The sequence below is a fragment of the Pseudochaenichthys georgianus genome, unplaced genomic scaffold, assembly GCF_902827115.2.
Source record: "Pseudochaenichthys georgianus unplaced genomic scaffold, fPseGeo1.2 scaffold_1063_arrow_ctg1, whole genome shotgun sequence".
In the NCBI taxonomy this organism is placed as follows: Eukaryota; Metazoa; Chordata; class Actinopteri; order Perciformes; family Channichthyidae; genus Pseudochaenichthys; species Pseudochaenichthys georgianus.
Window position 1 is genome coordinate 1 of NW_027262028.1, and position 23,669 is coordinate 23,669.

The 23,669-nt window shown below is 46.0% G+C and overlaps 1 protein-coding gene across 1 annotated transcript in view; it reads right to left on the bottom strand.

The window, feature by feature from the left end:
• Positions 1 to 2,273: 2,273 nt before the first annotated feature.
• LOC117440599 (intermembrane lipid transfer protein VPS13C-like) overlaps positions 2,274 to 23,669 on the bottom strand; it is a gene marked incomplete at both ends in the record, with an annotated part of 44,117 nt that continues 22,721 nt past the window's right edge. The window contains 19 exons of the mRNA XM_034076833.2: positions 2,274 to 2,429; positions 3,356 to 3,445; positions 3,527 to 3,658; positions 7,031 to 7,264; positions 7,400 to 7,492; positions 9,158 to 9,384; positions 9,653 to 9,894; positions 10,417 to 10,583; positions 10,862 to 10,974; positions 11,061 to 11,193; positions 11,458 to 11,620; positions 12,876 to 13,180; positions 13,543 to 13,710; positions 13,789 to 13,892; positions 13,980 to 14,099; positions 16,517 to 16,670; positions 19,616 to 19,675; positions 22,496 to 22,572; positions 22,879 to 23,023. Coding sequence (XP_033932724.2) covers positions 2,274 to 2,429; positions 3,356 to 3,445; positions 3,527 to 3,658; positions 7,031 to 7,264; positions 7,400 to 7,492; positions 9,158 to 9,384; positions 9,653 to 9,894; positions 10,417 to 10,583; positions 10,862 to 10,974; positions 11,061 to 11,193; positions 11,458 to 11,620; positions 12,876 to 13,180; positions 13,543 to 13,710; positions 13,789 to 13,892; positions 13,980 to 14,099; positions 16,517 to 16,670; positions 19,616 to 19,675; positions 22,496 to 22,572; positions 22,879 to 23,023 — 2,883 coding nt within the window. The remainder of the gene's footprint in view (positions 2,430 to 3,355; positions 3,446 to 3,526; positions 3,659 to 7,030; positions 7,265 to 7,399; positions 7,493 to 9,157; positions 9,385 to 9,652; positions 9,895 to 10,416; positions 10,584 to 10,861; positions 10,975 to 11,060; positions 11,194 to 11,457; positions 11,621 to 12,875; positions 13,181 to 13,542; positions 13,711 to 13,788; positions 13,893 to 13,979; positions 14,100 to 16,516; positions 16,671 to 19,615; positions 19,676 to 22,495; positions 22,573 to 22,878; positions 23,024 to 23,669) is intronic.

Consider the following 23,669-nt stretch of genomic DNA (forward strand, 5'->3'; position numbering starts at 1 on the left):
CAGAAGCTGGGATCCTGGACGGTGCAGCTGGAGCGCTGTGCCCGCAATGACTCACCCATCATTTGGCGGGACTTGAAGAATCCCAGAGAAGATCCAGAAAATGGTCAACATTGAAGGATTAATGGTTATCAAAGTACAAATATCCAAAATCAGTTCAGTAACGGTTTGAAGGGGACAATATGTACTCAAATTGATGGGTTTGGATGATGGGGGAAAACCGTGTCACAGGCTCTTTAAATAGAATATGACCAACACGATATTCAAAGTGTAGTGCTGTGCAGGTTCAATGAATCAATCAAAGATTATGAATAAAGCCCAATATAACATATGTTACAACCCCCCGGTAAATGGGAGAAACCCCCAGTTAATGGGAGAAACCCCCAGTTAATGAGAGAACCCCCAGTAAATGGGAGAAATCCCCAGTTAATGGGAGAAACCCCCAGTAAATGGGAGAAACCCCCAGTTAATGAGAGAAACCCCAGTTAATGGGAGAAACCCCCAGTTAATGAGAGAACCCCCAGTTAATGTGAGAAACCCCCAGTTAATGGGAGAAACCCCAGTTAATGAGAGAAACCCCCAGTTAATGGGAGAAACCCCAGTTAATGAGAGAAACCCCCAGTTAATGGGAAACTGAAGAAACCTGGGAGAGAGCAGCAGAGGAGGATCCCTCTCTCAGCACGGACAGACGTGCAATAGATATCGTGTGTAAATTGAAAAGACAATACATTTCCAACAAAGGTAGTCCAGATGCTGGAGCATGCATGTGTCTATAAATAAAAGAGCAGAAACGCTGTGCAGGATTTACAGTATTGTAAAGAAGATACGGTTCACACAGTGTACTGTAATGCAGGATGGTTCTATTTAGGGATGGGTATCGTTAAGGTTTTAACGGTACTACTACTTTTATTGACCCGCTTATCGGTCCGGTCTTTTAACGGTACTCATCTTTTGGAGAAGAAAATAAGGTAAACTAACTAAACAAATTGTGAAGAAAACTAACATTGCTTTTTATTTAAATTAAATCACGGCTGTCAAGTGAACGCGTTAATAACGCGCCAACGCAAAAAGAAATTAACGCCACTAATTATTTTAACGCGATTAACGCATGTGTATTTTTTGTCCTCGGCCGCTCCGTAGTTTAAAATACCATCTACAAGCTGATGCTGATAGCCCCGCTCCTGCTGTTGGCGCTAGCTAGCACCAACAGAGGCCACCTCTGACCACCAACAGAGGAGCGACATTTCGCCACAACTGCGCCGAGCACTTGACTTGATGCAGGAAGCGGGACGTTGAGGAGAAGCCAGCACACTCAGCACGGATAGTGCAACATGATTGCAGCGTCCAGGAAGCTCCCGTTCGAGCATATGCCTTGAGTTGCACATAGCTCCAACGATCCATCACACACACACACACACACACACACACACACACACACACCACACACACACACACACACACACACACACACACACACACACACACACACACACACACACACACACACACACCACACACACACACACACACCACACACACACAACACACACACACACACACACACACACACACACACACACACACACACACACACACACACACACACACACACACACACACACACACTTTGTATTGTGTGAGAGAGGTTCCAGGTTGTTATGTTTAATATTCGTGAGAATATTTGTCATTGATCAAATGATAATAAACAAACATTTGCATAAAGCATATTTGTCCGCTCATATATAAGAGTATTAAAAACTTGAAAAATATCCCTCTAAGGAACATTTAGAACAGATACAAAATGTGCGATTAATCGCGATTAAATATTTTAATCGACTGACAGCACTCAATTAAACACATAATACTTTACATCAAAAGAAACAACGTTTTAACAAATCGTATTAAATAATCTGATGACAGAACTGCAAACAGAATAGCTGAAACTTTAACAAAATAAATAACTCCGTTACCTCTAATCATTAACCCATGTTGTATCATTGAGTTAACTCCGTGTGTTGCTGCTAGCATACAGAACACCTGACGCATTCTGCAGTCTTTTTGCATATTAGAAACGGAGTTGGCGACACTAGAACTGCAATATAATGTTTGTGCAGCAATAATACATATGACGTATATTTTTTAGATGTCTCCAGAACCGATAAAAAGACCGATAACGTCAGAGCTTAACGGTACCACGTCTTTAAAAATGCAGCCCCGGAGCCCGTTTAATACCGGGGCTCGGTACCCATCCCTAGTTCTATTAGAGCAGGCGGTACCTTGGCCAGGTTCTGCAGGACGCTCAGGCTGCTCTGGGACACCGTGACGTTCAGGTTGTCTTTGGAGGAAACACTGACGGCCAGGCGAGGTTCGGGCAGGATGACGAAATCATCTCCGTGGACCGGACTCCTGTCCTGCAGCGGGTTGTTCTTCATCTGCAGGAACATACAACGTTACCCTACAAAATAAAATGCTTCACTGTTTGCACGGGTTTCTCTGGACCAGCTGTGAGAGAGTTTGTGAACAGATGTTTTTATAAAGCTCAGCTGATATTTAAACTTCAGATCCCCAAGACTTTATGAACGAGTTCTCCAGAAGTCTAAAAGGCTTTTATTTTGTTAAACATCAACTCTGACGGCTTTGGTTTGTTTGGAAACAGACAGATAGGTGAAGTGAGTTTGAAGGTGTATGCATGTTATGTTGTGTAAGTTCAATCAATCAATCAAAGTTTATATATAAAGCCCACTATCACACATTCAAAGTCTCTGTGGACTATACAGTGTGTACAGAATATCAATATGACCCCCTCTGTCCTTGGACATCAGAAAAGAAAACACTCTCAAAGAAACCCCCCGTTAATGGAACAAACCCCCCAGTTAATGGAACAAACCCCCCAGTTAATGGAACAAACCCCCCAGTTAATGGAACAAACCCCCCCAGTTAATGGAACAAACCCCCCGTTAATGGAACAAACCCCCCAGTTAATGGAACAAACCCCCCAGTTAATGGAACAAACCCCCCAGTTAATGGAACAAACCCCCCAGTTAATGGAACAAACCCCCCAGTTAATGGAACAAACCCCCCGTTAATGGAACAAACCCCCCAGTTAATGGAACAAACCCCCCAGTTAATGGAACAAACCCCCCAGTTAATGGAACAAACCCCCCCCAGTTCATGTGAGAAACTTCAGGGAGAGCAACAGAGGAGGATCCCTCTCTCAGGACGGACAGACTGCAATATATATCGTGTGTACATTAAAAAGATAATACATTTACAACAAAGGTAGTCCAGATGCTGGAACATGCATGTGTCTATACATAACAAGATGTTAATGATGCATTCATATTAAACCCAGTTCCACCTCCAGCTCCAGAGTCCACCTGCGTCTGCCTTTGTCCACGCGCTCGATCAGCGGCTCCCACACTGCGTGGATCTCATTGAAGTAGTTCACCTGCACACACCACAGCTTTATTAAAGAGTTTATTAAATATATATATATTAGTGATTCACTGATTTAAAGTCTCGTTCTGACCTCCAGCGTCATGTCGGCTCTCAGCTGCAGCAGGGAGGACCAGTTCTTGGCCGAGCCGCTGAAGGAGGACTCGGCGAGCAGAAGGGGGACGGTCCGGTGTCCGAACCCGGACTCCAGAGTCACCTGGATCACCTGTCCAGAGGAAACACAGCTCTAAAGCTTCACAATATGAGCTGAAAACTGCAGCGTGTGGACAGGAAACACAGCTCAAAAGTTTCACAATAAAAGCTGAAAACTGCAGCTCTAAAGTTTTCAAGCTGAAGATGACACTTCATCAACAGAACAATATTTCTCGTAAATTTTCTGAATAAAAGCTGCAGCTGGAAACAGACCCTTTGTTTAAAGTTACCATGATAAAAGCTGAGGTCATCATGAACAATAATAATGGTAACGTTTCTGAAGACAGTTTTCAGAATAAGAGCTGAAGACAACTCTTTGTCAACAGGAAACTACTCTTTGTTGGTCTTCAGAATAAGAGCTTAAGACAGCTCTGTGTCAACAGGAAACTACTCTTTGTTGGTCTTCAGAATAAGAGCTTAAGACAGCTCTGTGTCAACAGGAAACTACTCTTTGTTGGTCTTCAGAATAAGAGCTTAAGACAGCTCTGTGTCAACAGGAAACTACTCTTTGTTGGTCTACAGAATAAGAGCTTAAGACAGCTCTGTGTCAACAGGAAACTACTCTTTGTTGGTCTTCAGAATAAGAGCTTAAGACAGCTCTGTGTCAACAGGAAACTACTCTTTGTTGGTCTTCAGAATAAGAGCTTAAGACAGCTCTGTGTCAACAGGAAACTACTCTTTGTTGGTCTTCAGAATAAGAGCTTAAGACAGCTGTGTGTCAACAGGAAACTACTCTTTGTTGGTCTTCAGAATACGAGCTTAAGACAGCTCTGTGTCAACAGGAAACTACTCTTTGTTTGTCTTCAGAATAAGAGCTGAAGACAGCTCTGTGTCAACAGGAAACTACTCTTTGTTTGTCTTCAGAATAAGAGCTTAAGACAGCTCTGTGTCAACAGGAAACTACTCTTTGTTGGTCTTCAGAATAAGAGCTGAAGACAGCTCTGTGTCAACAGGAAACTACTCTTTGTTGGTCTTCAGAATAAGAGCTGAAGACAGCTGTGTGTCAACAGGAAACTACTCTTTGTTGGTCTTCAGAATACGAGCTTAAGACAGCTCTGTGTCAACAGGAAACTACTCTTTGTTGGTCTTCAGAATAAGAGCTGAAGACAGCTCTGTGTCAACAGGAAACTACTCTTTGTTTGTCTTCAGAATAAGAGCTTAAGACAGCTCTGTGTCAACAGGAAACTACTCTTTGTTGGTCTTCAGAATAAGAGCTGAAGACAGCTCTGTGTCAACAGGAAACTACTCTTTGTTGGTCTTCAGAATAAGAGCTTAAGACAGCTGTGTGTCAACAGGAAACTACTCTTTGTTGGTCTTCAGAATAAGAGCTTAAGACAGCTCTGTGTCAACAGGAAACTACTCTTTGTTGGTCTTCAGAATAAGAGCTTAAGACAGCTCTGTGTCAACAGGAAACTACTCTTTGTTGGTCTTCAGAATAAGAGCTGAAGACAGCTGTGTGTCAACAGGAAACTACTCTTTGTTGGTCTTCAGAATAAGAGCTGAAGACAGCTCTGTGTCAACAAGAAACTACTCTTGGTTGGTCTTCAGAATAAGAGCTGAAGACAGCTCTGTGTCAACAGGAAACTACTCTTTGTTGTTCTTCAGAATAAGAGCTGAAGACAGCTCTGTGTCAACAGGAAACTACTCTTTGTTGGTCTTCAGAATAAGAGCTGAAGACAGCTGTGTGTCAACAGGAAACTACTCTTTGTTGGTCTTCAGAATAAGAGCTGAAGACAGCTGTGTGTCAACAGGAAACTACTCTTTGTTGGTCTTCAGAATAAGAGCTGAAGACAGCTCTGTGTCAATAGGAAACTACTCTTTGTTTGTCTTCAGAATAAGAGCTGAAGACAGCTGTGTGTCAACAGGAAACTACTCTTTGTTGGTCTTCAGAATAAGAGCTTAAGACAGCTCTGTGTCAACAGGAAACTACTCTTTGTTGGTCTTCAGAATAAGAGCTGAAGACAGCTGTGTGTCAACAGGAAACTACTCTTTGTTGGTCTTCAGAATAAGAGCTGAAGACAGCTCTGTGTCAACAGGAAACTACTCTTTGTTGGTCTTCAGAATAAGAGCTGAAGACAGCTGTGTGTCAACAGGAAACTACTCTTTGTTGGTCTTCAGAATAAGAGCTGAAGACAGCTCTGTGTCAACAGGAAACTACTCTTTGTTGGTCTTCAGAATAAGAGCTGAAGACAGCTGTGTGTCAACAGGAAACTACTCTTTGTTGGTCTTCAGAATAAGAGCTGAAGACAGCTCTGTGTCAACAGGAAACTACTCTTTGTTGGTCTTCAGAATAAGAGCTTAAGACAGCTCTGTGTCAACAGGAAACTACTCTTTGTTGGTCTTCAGAATAAGAGCTGAAGACAGCTGTGTGTCAACAGGAAACTACTCTTTGTTGGTCTTCAGAATAAGAGCTGAAGACAGCTCTGTGTCAACAGGAAACTACTCTTTGTTGGTCTTCAGAATAAGAGCTGAAGACAGCTCTGTGTCAACAGGAAACTACTCTTTGTTGTTCTTCAGAATAAGAGCTTAAGACAGCTCTGTGTCAACAGGAAACTACTCTTTGTTGGTCTTCAGAATAAGAGCTGAAGACAGCTCTGTGTCAACAGGAAACTACTCTTTGTTGGTCTTCAGAATAAGAGCTGAAGACAGCTCTGTGTCAACAGGAAACTACTCTTTGTTGGTCTTCAGAATAAGAGCTGAAGACAGCTCTGTGTCAACAGGAAACTACTCTTTGTTGGTCTTCAGAATAAGAGCTGAAGACAGCTCTGTGTCAACAGGAAACTACTCTTTGTTGGTCTTCAGAATAAGAGCTGAAGACAGCTCTGTGTCAACAGGAAACTACTCTTTGTTGGTCTTCAGAATAAGAGCTGAAGACAGCTCTGTGTCAACAGGAAACTACTCTTTGTTGGTCTTCAGAATAAGAGCTGAAGACAGCTCTGTGTCAACAGGAAACTACTCTTTGTTGGTCTTCAGAATAAGAGCTGAAGACAGCTCTGTGTCAATAGGAAACTACTCTTTGTTGGTCTTCAGAATAAGAGCTGAAGACAGCTGTGTGTCAACAGGAAACTACTCTTTGTTGGTCTTCAGAATAAGAGCTGAAGACAGCTCTGTGTCAACAAGAAACTACTCTTTGTTGGTCTTCAGAATAAGAGCTGAAGACAGCTCTGTGTCAACAGGAAACTACTCTTTGTTGGTCTTCAGAATAAGAGCTGAAGACAGCTCTGTGTCAACAGGAAACTACTCTTTGTTGGTCTTCAGAATAAGAGCTGAAGACAGCTGTGTGTCAACAGGAAACTACTCTTTGTTGGTCTTCAGAATAAGAGCTGAAGACAGCTGTGTGTCAACAGGAAACTACTCTTTGTTGACCTTCAGAATAAGAGCTCACCTTGACCTCGGCGCTGAAGCTCTCTCCCTGCCGGCCCTGGTCCAGATCCCTGAGGCTCTCCGTGGCCTCGCTGGCCGAGTCCACTCCCAGGAACCAGAAGTTACAGCCGTAGATGTTCCGGACCGACCAAAGGTCCCCGACTTCCTGCGGTCCTGAGCCGTCATCATCAACATGCCGGCGCGTTGTCATGGCCGCCGTGATCGTCATCACCGTGTTCAGGATGAACGGGGAGATCTGCAGGAAGAGGGGTATCATGTGACCTGTGGCTTATCATGTGATCTGTGTGATCTCTGTTTATCATGTCATCTGTGGCTTATCATGTGACCTGTCTGGGTTTATAAACACATTGTAACGTTGTGAACGATGTACCTTCAGGACGACTTCCTCCACCGTCACACAGCCGCTCAGCGGTTGGTTGGGCACTGTTTTGGTCTCCAAGGCGACCGAGCAGGGTCTCAATACCTATTGGACAGAAATCTGCAGGTGAGTCGGGCTCTGATTCAAGCCCCCTGTCGGGTCATATCTGACCGATGTACTACTTTCACCAGAAGTATTTTGTTTTACTTTTGATATCTCAAGGCTTCACGATTTTCTCCACAGTAGACTTTTGAACATCACTTTCATTGTATCTTTCTTTGTGTCACTTTGTAACACCAATGACTCGATAGGAAAAGACTTGTAACCCTATATTCTGTTGATCCATCAGATGGTACACACAAACAAATCAAAATGTTGATTTTGGAAAACATTTCCAGCGCCTATTCTTTGTATATTCACTGCAGTTATTCATGTTAACCAGCGAGACATTGGTTATAGCTTAAAGGGTGTAGCAGTAAGACACATCAGGGGCAGCCATTTACATCTGGTAATATAGAAGACTCATCCTACTGGTGACATGTGGGGGTCATGTGATGGTGGGGGTCATGTGATGGTGGGGGTCGTGTGATGGTGGGGGTCGTGTGATGGTTGGGGTCGTGTGATGGTTGGGGTCATGTGATGGTGGGGGTCATGTGATGGTTGGGGTCATGTGATGGTGGGGGTCATGTGATGGTGGGGGTCATGTGATGGTTGGGGTCATGTGATGGTGGGGGTCATGTGATGGTGGGGGTCATGTGATGGTTGGGGTCATGTGATGGTGGGGGTCATGTGATGGTGGGGGTCATGTGATGGTGGGGGTCATGTGATGGTTGGAGTCATGTGATGGTTGGGGTCATGTGATGGTGGGGGTCATGTGATGGTGGGGGTCATGTGATGGTGGGGGTCATGTGATGGTTGGGGTCATGTGATGGTGGGGGTCATGTAATGGTTGGAGTCATGTGATGGTGGGGGTCATGTGATGGTTGGGGTCATGTGATGATGGGGGTCATGTGATGGTTGGGGTCATGTGATGGTGGGGGTCATGTGATGGTGGGGGTCATGTGATGATGGGGGTCGTGTGATGGTGGGGGTCGTGTGATGGTTGGAGTCGTGTGATGGTGGGGGTCGTGTGATGGTGGGGGTCGTGTGATGGTGGGGGTCGTGTGATGGTGGGGGGTCGTGTGATGGTTGGGGTCGTGTGATGGTGGGGGTCGTGTGATGGTGGGGGTCGTGTGATGGTGGGGGTCGTGTGATGGTGGGGGTCGTGTGATGGTTGGGGTCGTGTGATGGTGGGGGTCATGTGATGGTGGGGGTCATGTGATGGTGGGGGTCATGTGATGGTGGGGGTCATGTGATGGTGGGGGTCATGTGATGGTGGGGGTCATGTGATGGTTGGGGTCATGTGATGGTGGGGGGTCATGTGATGGTGGGGGTCATGTGATGGTGGGGGTCATGTGATGGTGGGGGTCATGTGATGGTGGGGGTCATGTGATGGTTGGAGTCATGTGATGGTGGGGGTCATGTGATGGTTGGGGTCATGTGATGGTGGGGGTCATGTGATGGTGGGGGTCATGTGATGGTTGGGGTCATGTGATGGTGGGGGTCATGTGATGGTGGGGGTCATGTGATGGTGGGGGTCATGTGATGGTTGGGGTCATGTGATGGTGGGGGTCATGTGATGGTGGGGGTCATGTGATGGTGGGGGTCATGTGATGGTTGGGGTCATGTGATGGTGGGGGTCATGTGATGGTTGGGGTCATGTGATCTCACGGTGGTGACGGCGGTGTCCTCCTGGTCCCTGATGAAGGGGCAGGCCAGCACTCGGAGCTCCCTCAGATTGGCCCTCATGTCTTGCCGTCCGTCCTCCTCCAGCTGCATACTGAAGTCGCACTGGAACGACGCCACGAGGGCGGGGGCGTCGGCCTTCATCAGGCTGGCAACAAACACCACCTCCGGGTCCAGAACCACCGCCCGAAGACGAGTCCTGACCGGAGAGGCTGACCAGAATAAATCTTCGTTATGTTAAGATTAAAACTCTCCATCAATTAGACACTAGGAAATGATTGTGATTTTCTGGTGAATCTTTTTTACTCAGAACAAGTTGAGAGCAAGAAGAGAAAAAGAGCATAAAGCTGCATCCTCTCTGATATCCAGCAGGGGGCGACTCCTGAAAGAAGTCTTGATTCTATGAGAAAATGTTCCTACTTGTCTCTTGATTTATTATCTCAGATTGTATAGAAGTCTATGAGAGAGTGTAGGCTTTACCAGTGTTGGTGTCGGCTCGAGGCTTGGCGGTCTGTCTGAGGGGTAATCTGTTGCTGGTTGCAGTGTTTGGTGTCTGAGGAAGCGCCTGCAGGAAGAAGTCAGCGACGGCCATCAGAAACTCAACGCTGGCACACAGGTAGAGTCTCTGCAGGACGAACACCACCTCCCGCTCTGCGGCGCTCTGCCGGTACGTCACATCGATCATCGCCTCAGCGCTGTCCTTGTCTCTGCGGCCCACCATCCTGCCGGCGGGACGGGAAGTGATTTTATAACTAGCTGTTCTGAAACCAACCTTCAGGACTTTCACTGCACCTCTGATGTTCAATATACATGTACAATGATATGCCTCTTTATAGATATTATTACTGTGTCCACCTGGATGGTCACCATTGTACATTTTTCTTTCTGTAATTTATAATATTTGATGCTTGCCTGTTATTTAATATTTTGCCTAAAGTCACCTTTATTGTTAATATCTCTGATTGTGTTACAAACAGGGACACCAAGAGTCCCAATAGATTAACAATAAAAAAAAAAAATATATATATATATATATGTTTATATGCAAACATACACAAAATAAAGATACAGAGTTTAAATAAAACATAATAAAAGAACCATATACAAATAGTCTGGTTACTTTGCTGTAACAATGTACACGTCCGCTCTATGGGACTGATACAGGTCTTCTGATAACAAGGTGTTCAGTACCAAAGTGCAGGACTTTCACTGCAGTGGGTCTGTTTCCTGCTGAGTCATGTTACCGTGATGATGCTCTCTCCATGCCGGTCCTCAGGTCGTCCAGGGTGCAGCCGCTCAGCACCGCCGTCACCTCCAGGCCGTCGCTGCTCCGGATCCTCCCCGAGACCCGCAGCTGGTGCAGGGCCAGCTCGCCCAGCCGGAGCTCCTGCTGGTGCTGCAGGGCCAGCGGCTGCAGAGCAGAACCACGATTAGAATCAAGACCCAGAAACAGAGAGAGGATCCTGAACCAGAATCAGTCTCAGGTCCAACAACCAGACAAAGGAACCATAACCAGACTCAGGTCCAACAACCAGACAAAGGAACCAGAATCAGACTCAGGTCCAACAACCAGACAAAGGAACCAGAATCAGACTCAGGTCCAACAACCAGACAAAGGAACCAGACTCAGTCTCAGGTCCAACAACCAGACAAAGGAACCAGAGCCTCTGCTGCAGTTTGAGGACTGACCTGTTTCGGGTCGTTGCTGTACAGGACCAGGCCCAGAGACTCGATGTTCAGGTTGAACCTGAGGTTCTCCAGATCCTCCTGGTCTTCCCCACCAGTCTCAGCCACTGGCTCAGCTGAAAACAGACCAAACAGAACCATCAACACCTGGACTGACTGCAGAACTCAGCTTGTCACATTTAAATAATGAAGTCCTTCTGACCTGCGGGGGGGCCTGCTCCCAGCTGCCCGACGGCCTCCGGTCGAGGGTCGGTGTTCTCCGGACAACCGGCCTCTCCCAGGTTCTCCGTCAGGATCCTCAGTAGAACCTTCAGGTCCTCCTGACTCAGCTCCACCTACAGGTACGGTATTAGCCTAGCTTAGCACAGACACTGGAAGCAGGGGGAAACTGCTAGCCCAGCATGTAGAGCAAGTTCTTCCCTAACTACAGACACACATGAGATCTATCCGAAACAGTATTCACATGGCCCGAAACACAGGCTTAAAGTTCTGAAGCTAGAACAGGTACAGGACGACAGGATCAGATTGTATGAGGACTGGTTCAGAGACAAGAGCAGGCGGGTTAGAAACGAGTGTGTGTTGTATTTTATTATCAGGACCTTCATGGGCTTGAGGTCTCCATCCACCTCCACTGCCACCATCTTTTTGTACCAGGTCGCCGACAGGTTCCTCCGGACCATCAGCTGTAGGTTCACCGGCTCCAGCAGCTCAATGCCAGGCCCCCCCCCCGCCGCCGGGTCCGAGTCTGGGTCCAAACAGGTCCTGATGAACGAGTCATGTTAGACATGTTTATCTCAACAAGCTGAGTCATGCTAGACGTGTTTATCTCTGCTAGCTGAGTCATGCTAGACGTGTTTATCTCTGCTAGCTGAGTCATGCTAGCTGAGTCATGTTAGACATGTTTATCTCAACAAGCTGAGTCATGCTAGACGTGTTTATCTCTGCTAGCTGAGTCATGCTAGACGTGTTTATCTCTGCTAGCTGAGTCATGCTAGACGTGTTTATCTCTGCTAGCTGAGTCATGCTAGCTGAGTCATGCTAGCTGAGTCATGTTAGACGTGTTTATCTCTGCTAGCTGAGTCATGCTAGACGTGTTTATCTCTGCTAGCTGAGTCATGCTAGACGTGTTTATCTATGCTAGCTGAGTCATGCTAGCTGAGTCATGCTAGCTGAGTCATGTTAGACGTGTTTATCTCTGCTAGCTGAGTCATGCTAGCTGAGTCATGCTAGACGTGTTTATCTCTGCTAGCTGAGTCATGCTAGACGTGTTTATCTCTGCTAGCTGAGTCATGTTAGACATGTTTATCTCTGCTAGCTGAGTCATGCTAGACGTGTTTATCTCTGCTAGCTGAGTCATGCTAGCTGAGTCATGCTAGCTGAGTCATGCTAGACGTGTTTATCTCTGCTAGCTGAGTCATGCTAGCTGAGTCATGTTAGACGTGTTTATCTCTGCTAGCTGAGTCATGCTAGACGTGTTTATCTCTGCTAGCTGAGTCATGCTAGCTGAGTCATGCTAGACGTGTTTATCTCTGCTAGCTGAGTCATGCTAGCTGAGTCATGCTAGACGTGTTTATCTCTACTAGCTGAGTCATGCTAGCTGAGTCATGCTAGACGTGTTTATCTCTGCTAGCTGAGTCATGCTAGACGTGTTTATCTCTACTAGCTGAGTCATGCTAGCTGAGTCATGCTAGACGTGTTTATCTCTGCTAGCTGAGTCATGCTAGCTGAGTCATGCTAGACGTGTTTATCTCTGCTAGCTGAGTCATGCTAGACGTGTTTATCTCTGCTAGCTGAGTCATGCTAGACGTGTTTATCTCTGCTAGCTGAGTCATGCTAGACGTGTTTATCTCTGCTAGCTGAGTCATGCTAGACGTGTTTATCTCTACTAGCTGAGTCATGCTAGCTGAGTCATGCTAGACGTGTTTATCTCTGCTAGCTGAGTCATGCTAGACGTGTTTATCTCTGCTAGCTGAGTCATGCTAGCTGAGTCATGCTAGCTGAGTCATGCTAGACCCACCGGGACAGTTTGAGCTGCGTCAGCTGGACCTCCATCTTCTCCAGCACGGCGGGCAGCGGGCAGCCGTCGGCGGGCATTAGCGAGAAGCTGTTCCCCACCGTGATCAGACCCAGGTCCATCACCAGTGCATGCTGGGAGCTGGAGTTCTGGGGCACGATGATGAGCGGCGCCTTCAGCTTGATGTCCATGGACAGACGGAAACTCTTCTGGGCAAAGTCCTTCACGCTGAGTGCCGCCTGAGCCGCCGCCTGAGCCGTGGCGGCGCTCAGAGCCGCTTTAGCCGTCTGGAAGTTGTTGGAGAACTTCTGAAAGACAATAAAATAGTTCTTGAAGCATAACTGGTGTTAGAAAGCCAATAGGGTCTTAGACAGGACATACGTCATATTACAGGTAGCTTGTAACACGCAGATGAAAGTTCACCGGTCCTAAATTAAAGGGCCAAACGACGCCTATATGTGACATCACTAGAATTCAGCGAGTCAACATCAATCAAAACAATAATAAACATCAACACATGGAAATGCATGCTCTGCGTAATAAAATCACACTTACAAACATTCAGAACATTTCATTATAAATATAAATAAGGTAAATATGCAAGATGTCTCTAACAGTAGGGGTCTGGACTCTGTAAAGACCAGGTTCCTCTGAGACCCTCAGGACTCACCAGCAGGGACATGATGAACTTGTGCAGGTAGACCATCTGAATGCAGCCCACGCTCAGTTTCAGTCGGCCATCTGTCTTCGAGGTGTCGGAGTATCCCGGACCCTCAGTGGCGTTTGGTGTCAGGCTCAAAGAGAAGCTGAAGACCTCGTCCCCCACGATGGAGATCGCCTGAGAACAGAACATCAGAAGATGGGGTCAAGACAAAGGGTTTTCTGCGGTCCTGGTTTGGCAGGAACAGGGACTGACCTTCTTGTGGAAGCTGTGTGGGTCCACGTTGAGGACGATGAAGTCCTTCAGCCTGGCGGAGATATGAGTCTGGGGTCCCTGCATCAGCAGAGAGCCATGCAGACCTGAAAGAGAGAGACAGATTCAGGGTCTGGGCAGACCTGCAGAGGATCCAGCAGATTATAATAATGAATCATCCAATGGGTCGAGACCTTGGATCTTAATGTGGGCCATGTCGCAGCTCTGGTCGCACACCAGCACATTAAAAGCTCCCAGCGTCATCGTGACCTTCAGGTCGATGATGTCACTTCCTGCCGGTGGCACCAGGGTGGCTGAGGGGGAAGCGGACAGGTCAGTGTTAATATAAACATAGAAGGGTATCACAGGGAAGACCTTCAGCTGGGTCCCTGAACTCATCATGTCATAAGCATATGTGTATACCACATCGTACGGTGTCCTTGGGTGTCATCAACTGCGCCCTCATGTCTCCTGTTATACTGTCTCTCTCCAGCGCAGGTTAGCTCTGAGTGCTAGCATGCTAATGCGCCCTCATGTCTCCTGTTATACTGTCTCTCTCCAGCGCAGGTTAGCTCTGAGTGCTAGCATGCTAATGCGCCCTCATGTCTCCTGTTATACTATTCTCTCTCCAGCGCAGGTTAGCTCTGAGTGCTAGCATGCTAATGCGCCCTCATGTCTCCTGTTATACTATTCTCTCTCCAGCGCAGGTTAACTCTGAGTGCTAGCATGCTAATGCGCCCTCATGTCTCCTGTTATACTATGTCTCTCTCCAGCGCAGGTTAGCTCTGAGTGCTAGCATGCTAATGCGCCCTCATGTCTCCTGTTATACTATTCTCTCTCCAGCGCAGGTTAGCTCTGAGTGCTAGCATGCTAATGCGCCCTCATGTCTCCTGTTATACTATGTCTCTCTCCAGCGCAGGTTAGCTCTGAGTGCTAGCATGCTAATGCGCCCTCATGTCTCCTGTTATACTATGTCTCTCTCCAGCGCAGCTTAGCTCTGAGTGCTAGCATGCTAATGCGCCCTCATGTCTCCTGTTATACTATTCTCTCTCCAGCGCAGGTTAGCTCTGAGTGCTAGCATGCTAATGCGCCCTCATGTCTCCTGTTATACTATGTCTCTCTCCAGCGCAGGTTAGCTCTGAGTGCTAGCATGCTAATGCGCCCTCATGTCTCCTGTTATACTATTCTCTCTCCAGCGCAGGTTAGCTCTGAGTGCTAGCATGCTAATGCGCCCTCATGTCTCCTGTTATACTATGTCTCTCTCCAGCGCAGGTTAGCTCTGAGTGCTAGCATGCTAATGCGCCCTCATGTCTCCTGTTATACTATTCTCTCTCCAGCGCAGGTTAGCTCTGAGTGCTAGCATGCTAATGCGCCCTCATGTCTCCTGTTATACTATGTCTCTCTCCAGCGCAGGTTAGCTCTGAGTGCTAGCATGCTAATGCGCCCTCATGTCTCCTGTTATACTATGTCTCTCTCCAGCGCAGGTTAGCTCTGAGTGCTAGCATGCTAATGCGCCCTCATGTCTCCTGTTATACTACTCTCTCTCCAGCGCAGGTTAGCTCTGAGTGCTAGCATGCTAATGCGCCCTTATGTCTCCTGTTATACTATTCTCTCTCCAGCGCAGGTTAGCTCTGAGTGCTAGCATGCTAATGCGCCCTCATGTCTCCTGTTATACTGTCTCTCTCCAGCGCAGGTTAGCTCTGAGTGCTAGCATGCTAATGCGCCCTCATGTCTCCTGTTATACTGTGTCTCTCCAGCGCAGGTTAGCTCTGAGTGCTAGCATGCTAATGCGCCCTCATGTCTCCTGTTATACTGTCTCTCTCCAGCGCAGGTTAGCTCTGAGTGCTAGCATGCTAATGCGAACACAGGCCATGTTACTTCCAGAACACGTCTCATTGTTTCTGACAGCAACGTTTCTGATTGGCCCGTGGGGGTAAAGCCCGCCCACATTTTAGTAATGTCGTCATGACGCAGCAAATCAGGATCAGCTCCGTTGGTCCCCGTTTTTAGAGATGAGGGTACGGAGGAGAAGAGAGAGGGTTGATGTGATAAGACATCACTTAGTGAGTCTCTGACACACCGGGGACACACGGGGGACACACGGTGACGTAGAAGACATCACTTAGTGAGTCTCTGACACACCGGGGACACACGGGGACACACGGTGATGTAGAAGACATCACTTAGTGAGTCTCTGACACACCGGGACACACGGTGATGTAGAAGACATCACTTAGTGAGTCTCTGACACACCGGGGACACACCGGGGACACACGGTGATGTAGAGGAGACATCACTTAGTGAGTCTCTGACACACCGGGGACACACGGTGATGTAGAGGAGAAATCACTTAGTGAGTCTCTGACACACCGGGGACACACGGGGGCACACGGTGATGTAGAGGAGACATCACTTAGTGAGTCTCTGACACACCGGGGACACACGGTGACACACGGTGATGTAGAGGAGACATCACTTAGTGAGTCTCTGACACACCGGGGACACACCGGGACACACGGTGATGTAGAGGAGACATCACTTAGTGAGTCTCTGACACACCGGGGACACACCGGGACACACGGTGATGTAGAGGAGACATCACTTAGTGAGTCTCTGACACACCGGGGACACACGGTGATGTGGGGGAGACATCAGAAAGTGCATTCTGCATGATAGGAGATCTTTAAATAAAATCTATTATTATTATAGAGATGTTTTGACATGTACTGACTGGACTTGGCGGACGGCGTCTTGTCGTCCGTCTTCATCCTGATGTCTCTCTCCGGAGACGACTTCCTGCCGGAGGACAGCGTCGCTGAAAGGAAGTCAATGGCTGACAGCAGAGCCTCGGAGTGGAGCATCAGGTCCAGAGAACTGAAGACCACCTGGAGACAATAATCTGTTACAGAACAGCTGAAGACCACCTGGAGACAATCATCTGTTACAGAACAGCTGAAGACCACCTGGAGACAAGAGTCAGACTCATCACTAACAGAACAGCTGAAGACCACCTGGAGACAATAATCTGTTACCGAACAGCTGAAGACCACCTGGAGACAAGAAGCTGACTCATCACTAACAGAACAGCTGAAGACCACCTGGAGACAAGAAGCTGACTCATCACTAACAGAACAGCTGAAGACCACCTGGAGACAAGAAGCTGACTCATCACTAACAGAACAGCTGAAGACCACCTGGAGACAAGAAGCTGACTCATCACTAACAGAACAGCTGAAGACCACCTGGAGACAAGAAGCTGACTCATCACTAACAGAACAGCTGAAGACCACCTGGAGACACGAAGCTGACTCATCACTAACAGAACAGCTGAAGACCACCTGGAGACACGAATCTGACAAGAAGACTTCCTGTAACACAACTAAAGACTTCCTGTAACACAACTAAAGACTTCCTGTTACACAACTAAAGACTTCCTGTAACACAACTAAAGACTTCCTGTATCACAACTAAAGACTTCCTGTAACACAACTAAAGACTTCCTGTAACACAACTAAAGACTTCCTGTAACACAACTAAAGACTTCCTGTTACACAACTAAAGACTTCCTGTATCACAACTAAAGACTTCCTGTAACACAACTAAAGACTTCCTGTAACACAACTAAAGACTTCCTGTAACACAACTAAAGACTTCCTGTTACACAACTAAAGACTTCCTGTAACACAACTAAAGACTTCCTGTAACACAACTAAAGACTTCCTGTAACACAACTAAAGACTTCCTGTAACACAACTAAAGACTTCCTGTATCACAACTAAAGACTTCCTGTATCACAACTAAAGACTTCCTGTAACACAACTAAAGACTTCCTGTAACACAACTAAAGACTTCCTGTAACACAACTAAAGACTTCCTGTATCACAACTAAAGACTTCCTGTATCACAACTAAAGACTTCCTGTAACACAACTAAAGACTTCCTGTAACACAACTAAAGACTTCCTGTAACACAACTAAAGACTTCCTGTAACACAACTAAAGACTTCCTGTAACACAACTAAAGACTTCCTGTAACCCAACTAAAGACTTCCTGTATCACAACTAAAGACTTCCTGTTACACAACTAAAGACTTCCTGTAACACAACTAAAGACTTCCTGTAACACAACTAAAGACTTCCTGTAACACAACTAAAGACTTCCTGTATCACAACTAAAGACTTCCTGTAACACAACTAAAGACTTCCTGTAACACAACTAAAGACTTCCTGTAACACAACTAAAGACTTCCTGTATCACAACTAAAGACTTCCTGTAACACAACTAAAGACTTCCTGTAACACAACTAAAGACTTCCTGTAACACAACTAAAGACTTCCTGTAACCCAACTAAAGACTTCCTGTAACACAACTAAAGACTTCCTGTAACACAACTAAAGACTTCCTGTATCACAACTAAAGACTTCCTGTAACACAACTAAAGACTTCCTGTATCACAACTAAAGACTTCCTGTTACCCAACTAAAGACTTCCTGTAACACAACTAAAGACTTCCTGTAACCCAACTAAAGACTTCCTGTAACACAACTAAAGACTTCCTGTTACCCAACTAAAGACTTCCTGTATCACAACTAAAGACTTCCTGTTACACAACTAAAGACTTCCTGTATCACAACTAAAGACTTCCTGTTACCCAACTAAAGACTTCCTGTAACACAACTAAAGACTTCCTGTTACACAACTAAAGACTTCCTGTATCACAACTAAAGACTTCCTGTTACACAACTAAAGACTTCCTGTAACACAACTAAAGACTTCCTGTTACCCAACTAAAGACTTCCTGTAACACAACTAAAGACTTCCTGTATCACAACTAAAGACTTCCTGTAACACAACTAAAGACTTCCTGTTACACAACTAAAGACTTCCTGTATCACAACTAAAGACTTCCTGTATCACAACTAAAGACTTCCTGTAACACAACTAAAGACTTCCTGTAACACAACTAAAGACTTCCTGTAACACAACTAAAGACTTCCTGTAACACAACTAAAGACTTCCTGTATCACAACTAAAGACTTCCTGTTACCCAACTAAAGACTTCCTGTATCACAACTAAAGACTTCCTGTATCACAACTAAAGACTTCCTGTAACACAACTAAAGACTTCCTGTAACACAACTAAAGACTTCCTGTAACACAACTAAAGACTTCCTGTATCACAACTAAAGACTTCCTGTTACCCAACTAAAGACTTCCTGTATCACAACTAAAGACTTCCTGTATCACAACTAAAGACTTCCTGTAACACAACTAAAGACTTCCTGTAACACAACTAAAGACTTCCTGTTACCCAACTAAAGACTTCCTGTTACACAACTAAAGACTTCCTGTTACACAACTAAAGACTTCCTGTAACACAACTAAAGACTTCCTGTATCACAACTAAAGACTTCCTGTATCACAACTAAAGACTTCCTGTATCACAACTAAAGACTTCCTGTATCACAACTAAAGACTTCCTGTAACACAACTAAAGACTTCCTGTAACACAACTAAAGACTTCCTGTTACACAACTAAAGACTTCCTGTAACCCAACTAAAGACTTCCTGTAACCCAACTAAAGACTTCCTGTATCACAACTAAAGACTTCCTGTAACACAACTAAAGACTTCCTGTAACACAACTAAAGACTTCCTGTTACCCAACTAAAGACTTCCTGTTACCCAACTAAAGACTTCCTGTAACACAACTAAAGACTTCCTGTAACACAACTAAAGACTTCCTGTTACCCAACTAAAGACTTCCTGTTTCTTCAGTGATTTCCGGAGGCTTCTTTTGGGATCAGGACGGGATCTCGTTTGGACTCACGTTGATCATCTGCTCCGTGTTTTTGTAAACGCTGGAGAAGTTCGGTCCGGAGCGGTCCGCCTGAGGAAGAAACAAGAAGTAGATCTCTTAGTATGAGTCAGCAGGTAATCAGATTACAGGGAGTCAGCAGGTAATCAGATTACAGTCAGTCAGCCGGTAATCAGATTACAGGGACTCAGCAGGTAATCAGATTACAGGGAGTCAGCAGGTAATCAGATTACAGGGACTCAGCAGGTAATCAGATTACAGGGACTCAGCAGGTAATCAGATTACAGGGACTCAGCAGGTAATCAGATTACAATCAGTCAGCAGGTAATCAGATTACAGTCAGTCAGCAGGTAATCAGATTACAATCAGTCAGCAGGTAATCAGATTACAGTCAGTCAGCAGGTAATCAGATTACAGTGAGGCAGCAGGTAATCAGATTACAGGGAGTCAGCAGGTAATCAGATTACAGGGAGTCAGCAGGTAATCAGATTACAGTCAGTCAGCAGGTAATCAGATTACAATCAGTCAGCAGGTAATCAGATTACAGTCAATCAGCAGGTAATCAGATTACAGTGAGGCAGCAGGTAATCAGATTACAGTCAGTCAGCAGGTAATCAGATTACAGTGAGGCAGCAGGTAATCAGATTACAGTCAGTCAGCAGGTAATCAGATTACAGTCAGTCAGCAGGTAATCAGATTACAGGGACTCAGCAGGTAATCAGATTACAGTCAGTCAGCAGGTAATCAGATTACAGTCAGTCAGCAGGTAATCAGATTACAGTCAGTCAGCAGGTAATCACATTACAGTCAGTCAGCAGGTAATCAGATTACAGGGAGTCAGCAGGTAATCAGATTACAGGGAGTCAGCAGGTAATCAGATTACAGTCAGTCAGCAGGTAATCAGATTACAGGGACTCAGCAGGTAATCAGATTACAGGGACTCAACAGGTAATCAGATTACAGGGAGTCAGCAGGTAATCAGATTACAGTCAGTCAGCAGGTAATCAGATTACAATCAGTCAGCAGGTAATCAGATTACAGGGACTCAGCAGGTAATCAGATTACAGTCAGTCAGCAGGTAATCAGATTACAGTCAGTCAGCAGGTAATCAGATTACAGTCAGTCAGCAGGTAATCAGATTACAGGGAGTCAGCAGGTAATCAGATTACAGTCAGTCAGCAGGTAATCAGATTACAGTCAGTCAGCAGGTAATCACATTACAGTCAGTCAGCAGGTAATCAGATTACAGGGAGTCAGCAGGTAATCAGATTACAGGGAGTCAGCAGGTAATCAGATTACAGGGAGTCAGCAGGTAATCAGATTACAGTCAGTCAGCAGGTAATCAGATTACAGGGAGTCAGCAGGTAATCAGATTACAGTCAGTCAGCAGGTAATCAGATTACAATCAGTCAGCAGGTAATCAGATTACAGTCAGTCAGCAGGTAATCAGATTACAGTCAGTCAGCAGGTAATCAGATTACAGGGAGTCAGCAGGTAATCAGATTACAGTCAGTCAGCAGGTAATCAGATTACAGTCAGTCAGCAGGTAATCAGATTACAGTCAGTCAGCAGGTAATCAGATTACAATCAGTCAGCAGGTAATCAGATTACAGTCAGTCAGCAGGTAATCAGATTACAGTCAGTCAGCAGGTAATCAGATTACAGGGAGTCAGCAGGTAATCAGATTACAGTCAGTCAGCAGGTAATCAGATTACAGTCAGTCAGCAGGTAATCAGATTACAATCAGTCAGCAGGTAATCAGATTACAATCAGTCAGCAGGTAATCAGATTACAGTCAGTCAGCAGGTAATCAGATTACAATCAGTCAGCAGGTTATCAGATTACAATCAGTCAGCAGGTAATCAGATTACAGTCAGTCAGCAGGTAATCAGATTACAGTCAGTCAGCAGGTTATCAGATTACAGGGACTCAGCAGGTAATCAGATTACAGTCAGTCAGCAGGTAATCAGATTACAGTCAGTCAGCAGGTAATCAGATTACAGTCAGTCAGCAGGTAATCAGATTACAGGGAGTCAGCAGGTAATCAGATTACAGGGAGTCAGCAGGTAATCAGATTACAGTCAGTCAGCAGGTAATCAGATTACAGGGAGTCAGCAGGTAATCAGATTACAGGGAGTCAGCAGGTAATCAGATTACAGTCAGTCAGCAGGCAATCAGATTACAGGGAGTCAGCAGGTAATCAGATTACAGTCAGTCAGCAGGTAATCAGATTACAGTCAGTCAGCAGGTAATCAGATTACAGTCAGTCAGCAGGTAATCAGATTACAGGGAGTCAGCAGGTAATCAGATTACAGTCAGTCAGCAGGTAATCAGATTACAGTCAGTCAGCAGGTAATCAGATTACAATCAGTCAGCAGGTAATCAGATTACAATCAGTCAGCAGGTAATCAGATTACAGTCAGTCAGCAGGTAATCAGATTACAATCAGTCAGCAGGTTATCAGATTACAATCAGTCAGCAGGTAATCAGATTACAGTCAGTCAGCAGGTAATCAGATTACAGTCAGTCAGCAGGTTATCAGATTACAGGGACTCAGCAGGTAATCAGATTACAGTCAGTCAGCAGGTAATCAGATTACAGTCAGTCAGCAGGTAATCAGATTACAGTCAGTCAGCAGGTAATCAGATTACAGGGAGTCAGCAGGTAATCAGATTACAGGGAGTCAGCAGGTAATCAGATTACAGTCAGTCAGCAGGTAATCAGATTACAGGGAGTCAGCAGGTAATCAGATTACAGGGAGTCAGCAGGTAATCAGATTACAGTCAGTCAGCAGGCAATCAGATTACAGGGAGTCAGCAGGTAATCAGATTACAGTCAGTCAGCAGGTAATCAGATTACAGCCAGTCAGCAGGCAATCAGATTACAGTGTACCTTGAAGTACTGCACTTTGAGCAGCTCCGATCCGGACCCCGAGGAGCTGACGAGACACAGCGCGGCGCCGCTCGAGTCTGAAACCAGAACCAAACCCGTCAAACTGCTGATGCTCTCCGAGTCATGATCATTGCTGTTTTCACTCCATATTGTAATTCAACAAGTATATTTTCTACTTTTTAAATGCTATTTTATTTCTATTGACAAGTTTACATTTTGGATTGTTTATTTCTAGTCTTTACAGTCTGTTGATGCTGCAACGCAAACACTTCCCAACTCGGGACCAATGAAGTACTTCTTATCTCATCTTGAATTGTGATTGCATGAAATCTGATCTGTTCTTTAGTTTGATGTGTGTGTGTGTGTGTGTGTGTGTGTCTGACCTCTGAACTCCGGGCAGCTCAGGGCGATCCGGTTGATGAAGGTTGTTGCCACCGTGTCAAACCTCCTCACTTTGGTGTTGATGCCCAGCTGCGCCGCCTGGAGCACCAGGAAGGCCACTTCCTGCTTCGTCAGCGTCAGCAGAACCTGAACCAGGACCAGAGGAGCCAGAACTGCTGAGTCTCAGGGAGACCAGTGTGATGTTAACGAGTCAGCAGAACCTGAACCAGGACCAGAGGAGCCAGAACTGCTGAGTCTCAGGGAGACCAGTGTGATGTTAACGAGTCAGCAGAACCTGAACCAGGACCAGAGGAGCCAGAACTGCTGAGTCTCAGGGAGACCAGTGTGATGTTAACGAGTCAGCAGAACCTGAACCAGGACCAGAGGAGCCAGAACTGCTGAGTCTCAGGGAGACCAGTGTGATGTTAACGAGTCAGCAGAACCTGAACCAGGACCAGAGGAGCCAGAACTGCTGAGTCTCAGGGAGACCAGTGTGATGTTAACGAGTCAGCAGAACCTGAACCAGGACCAGAGGAGCCAGAACTGCTGAGTCTCAGGAGACCAGTGTGATGTTAACGAGTCAGCAGAACCTGAACCAGGACCAGAGGAGCCAGAACTGCTGAGTCTCAGGAGACCAGTGTGATGTTAACGAGTCAGCAGAACCTGAACCAGGACCAGAGGAGCCAGAACTGCTGAGTCTCAGGAGACCAGTGTGATGTTAACGAGTCAGCAGAACCTGAACCAGGACCAGAGGAGCCAGAACTGCTGAGTCTCAGGGAGACCAGTGTGATGT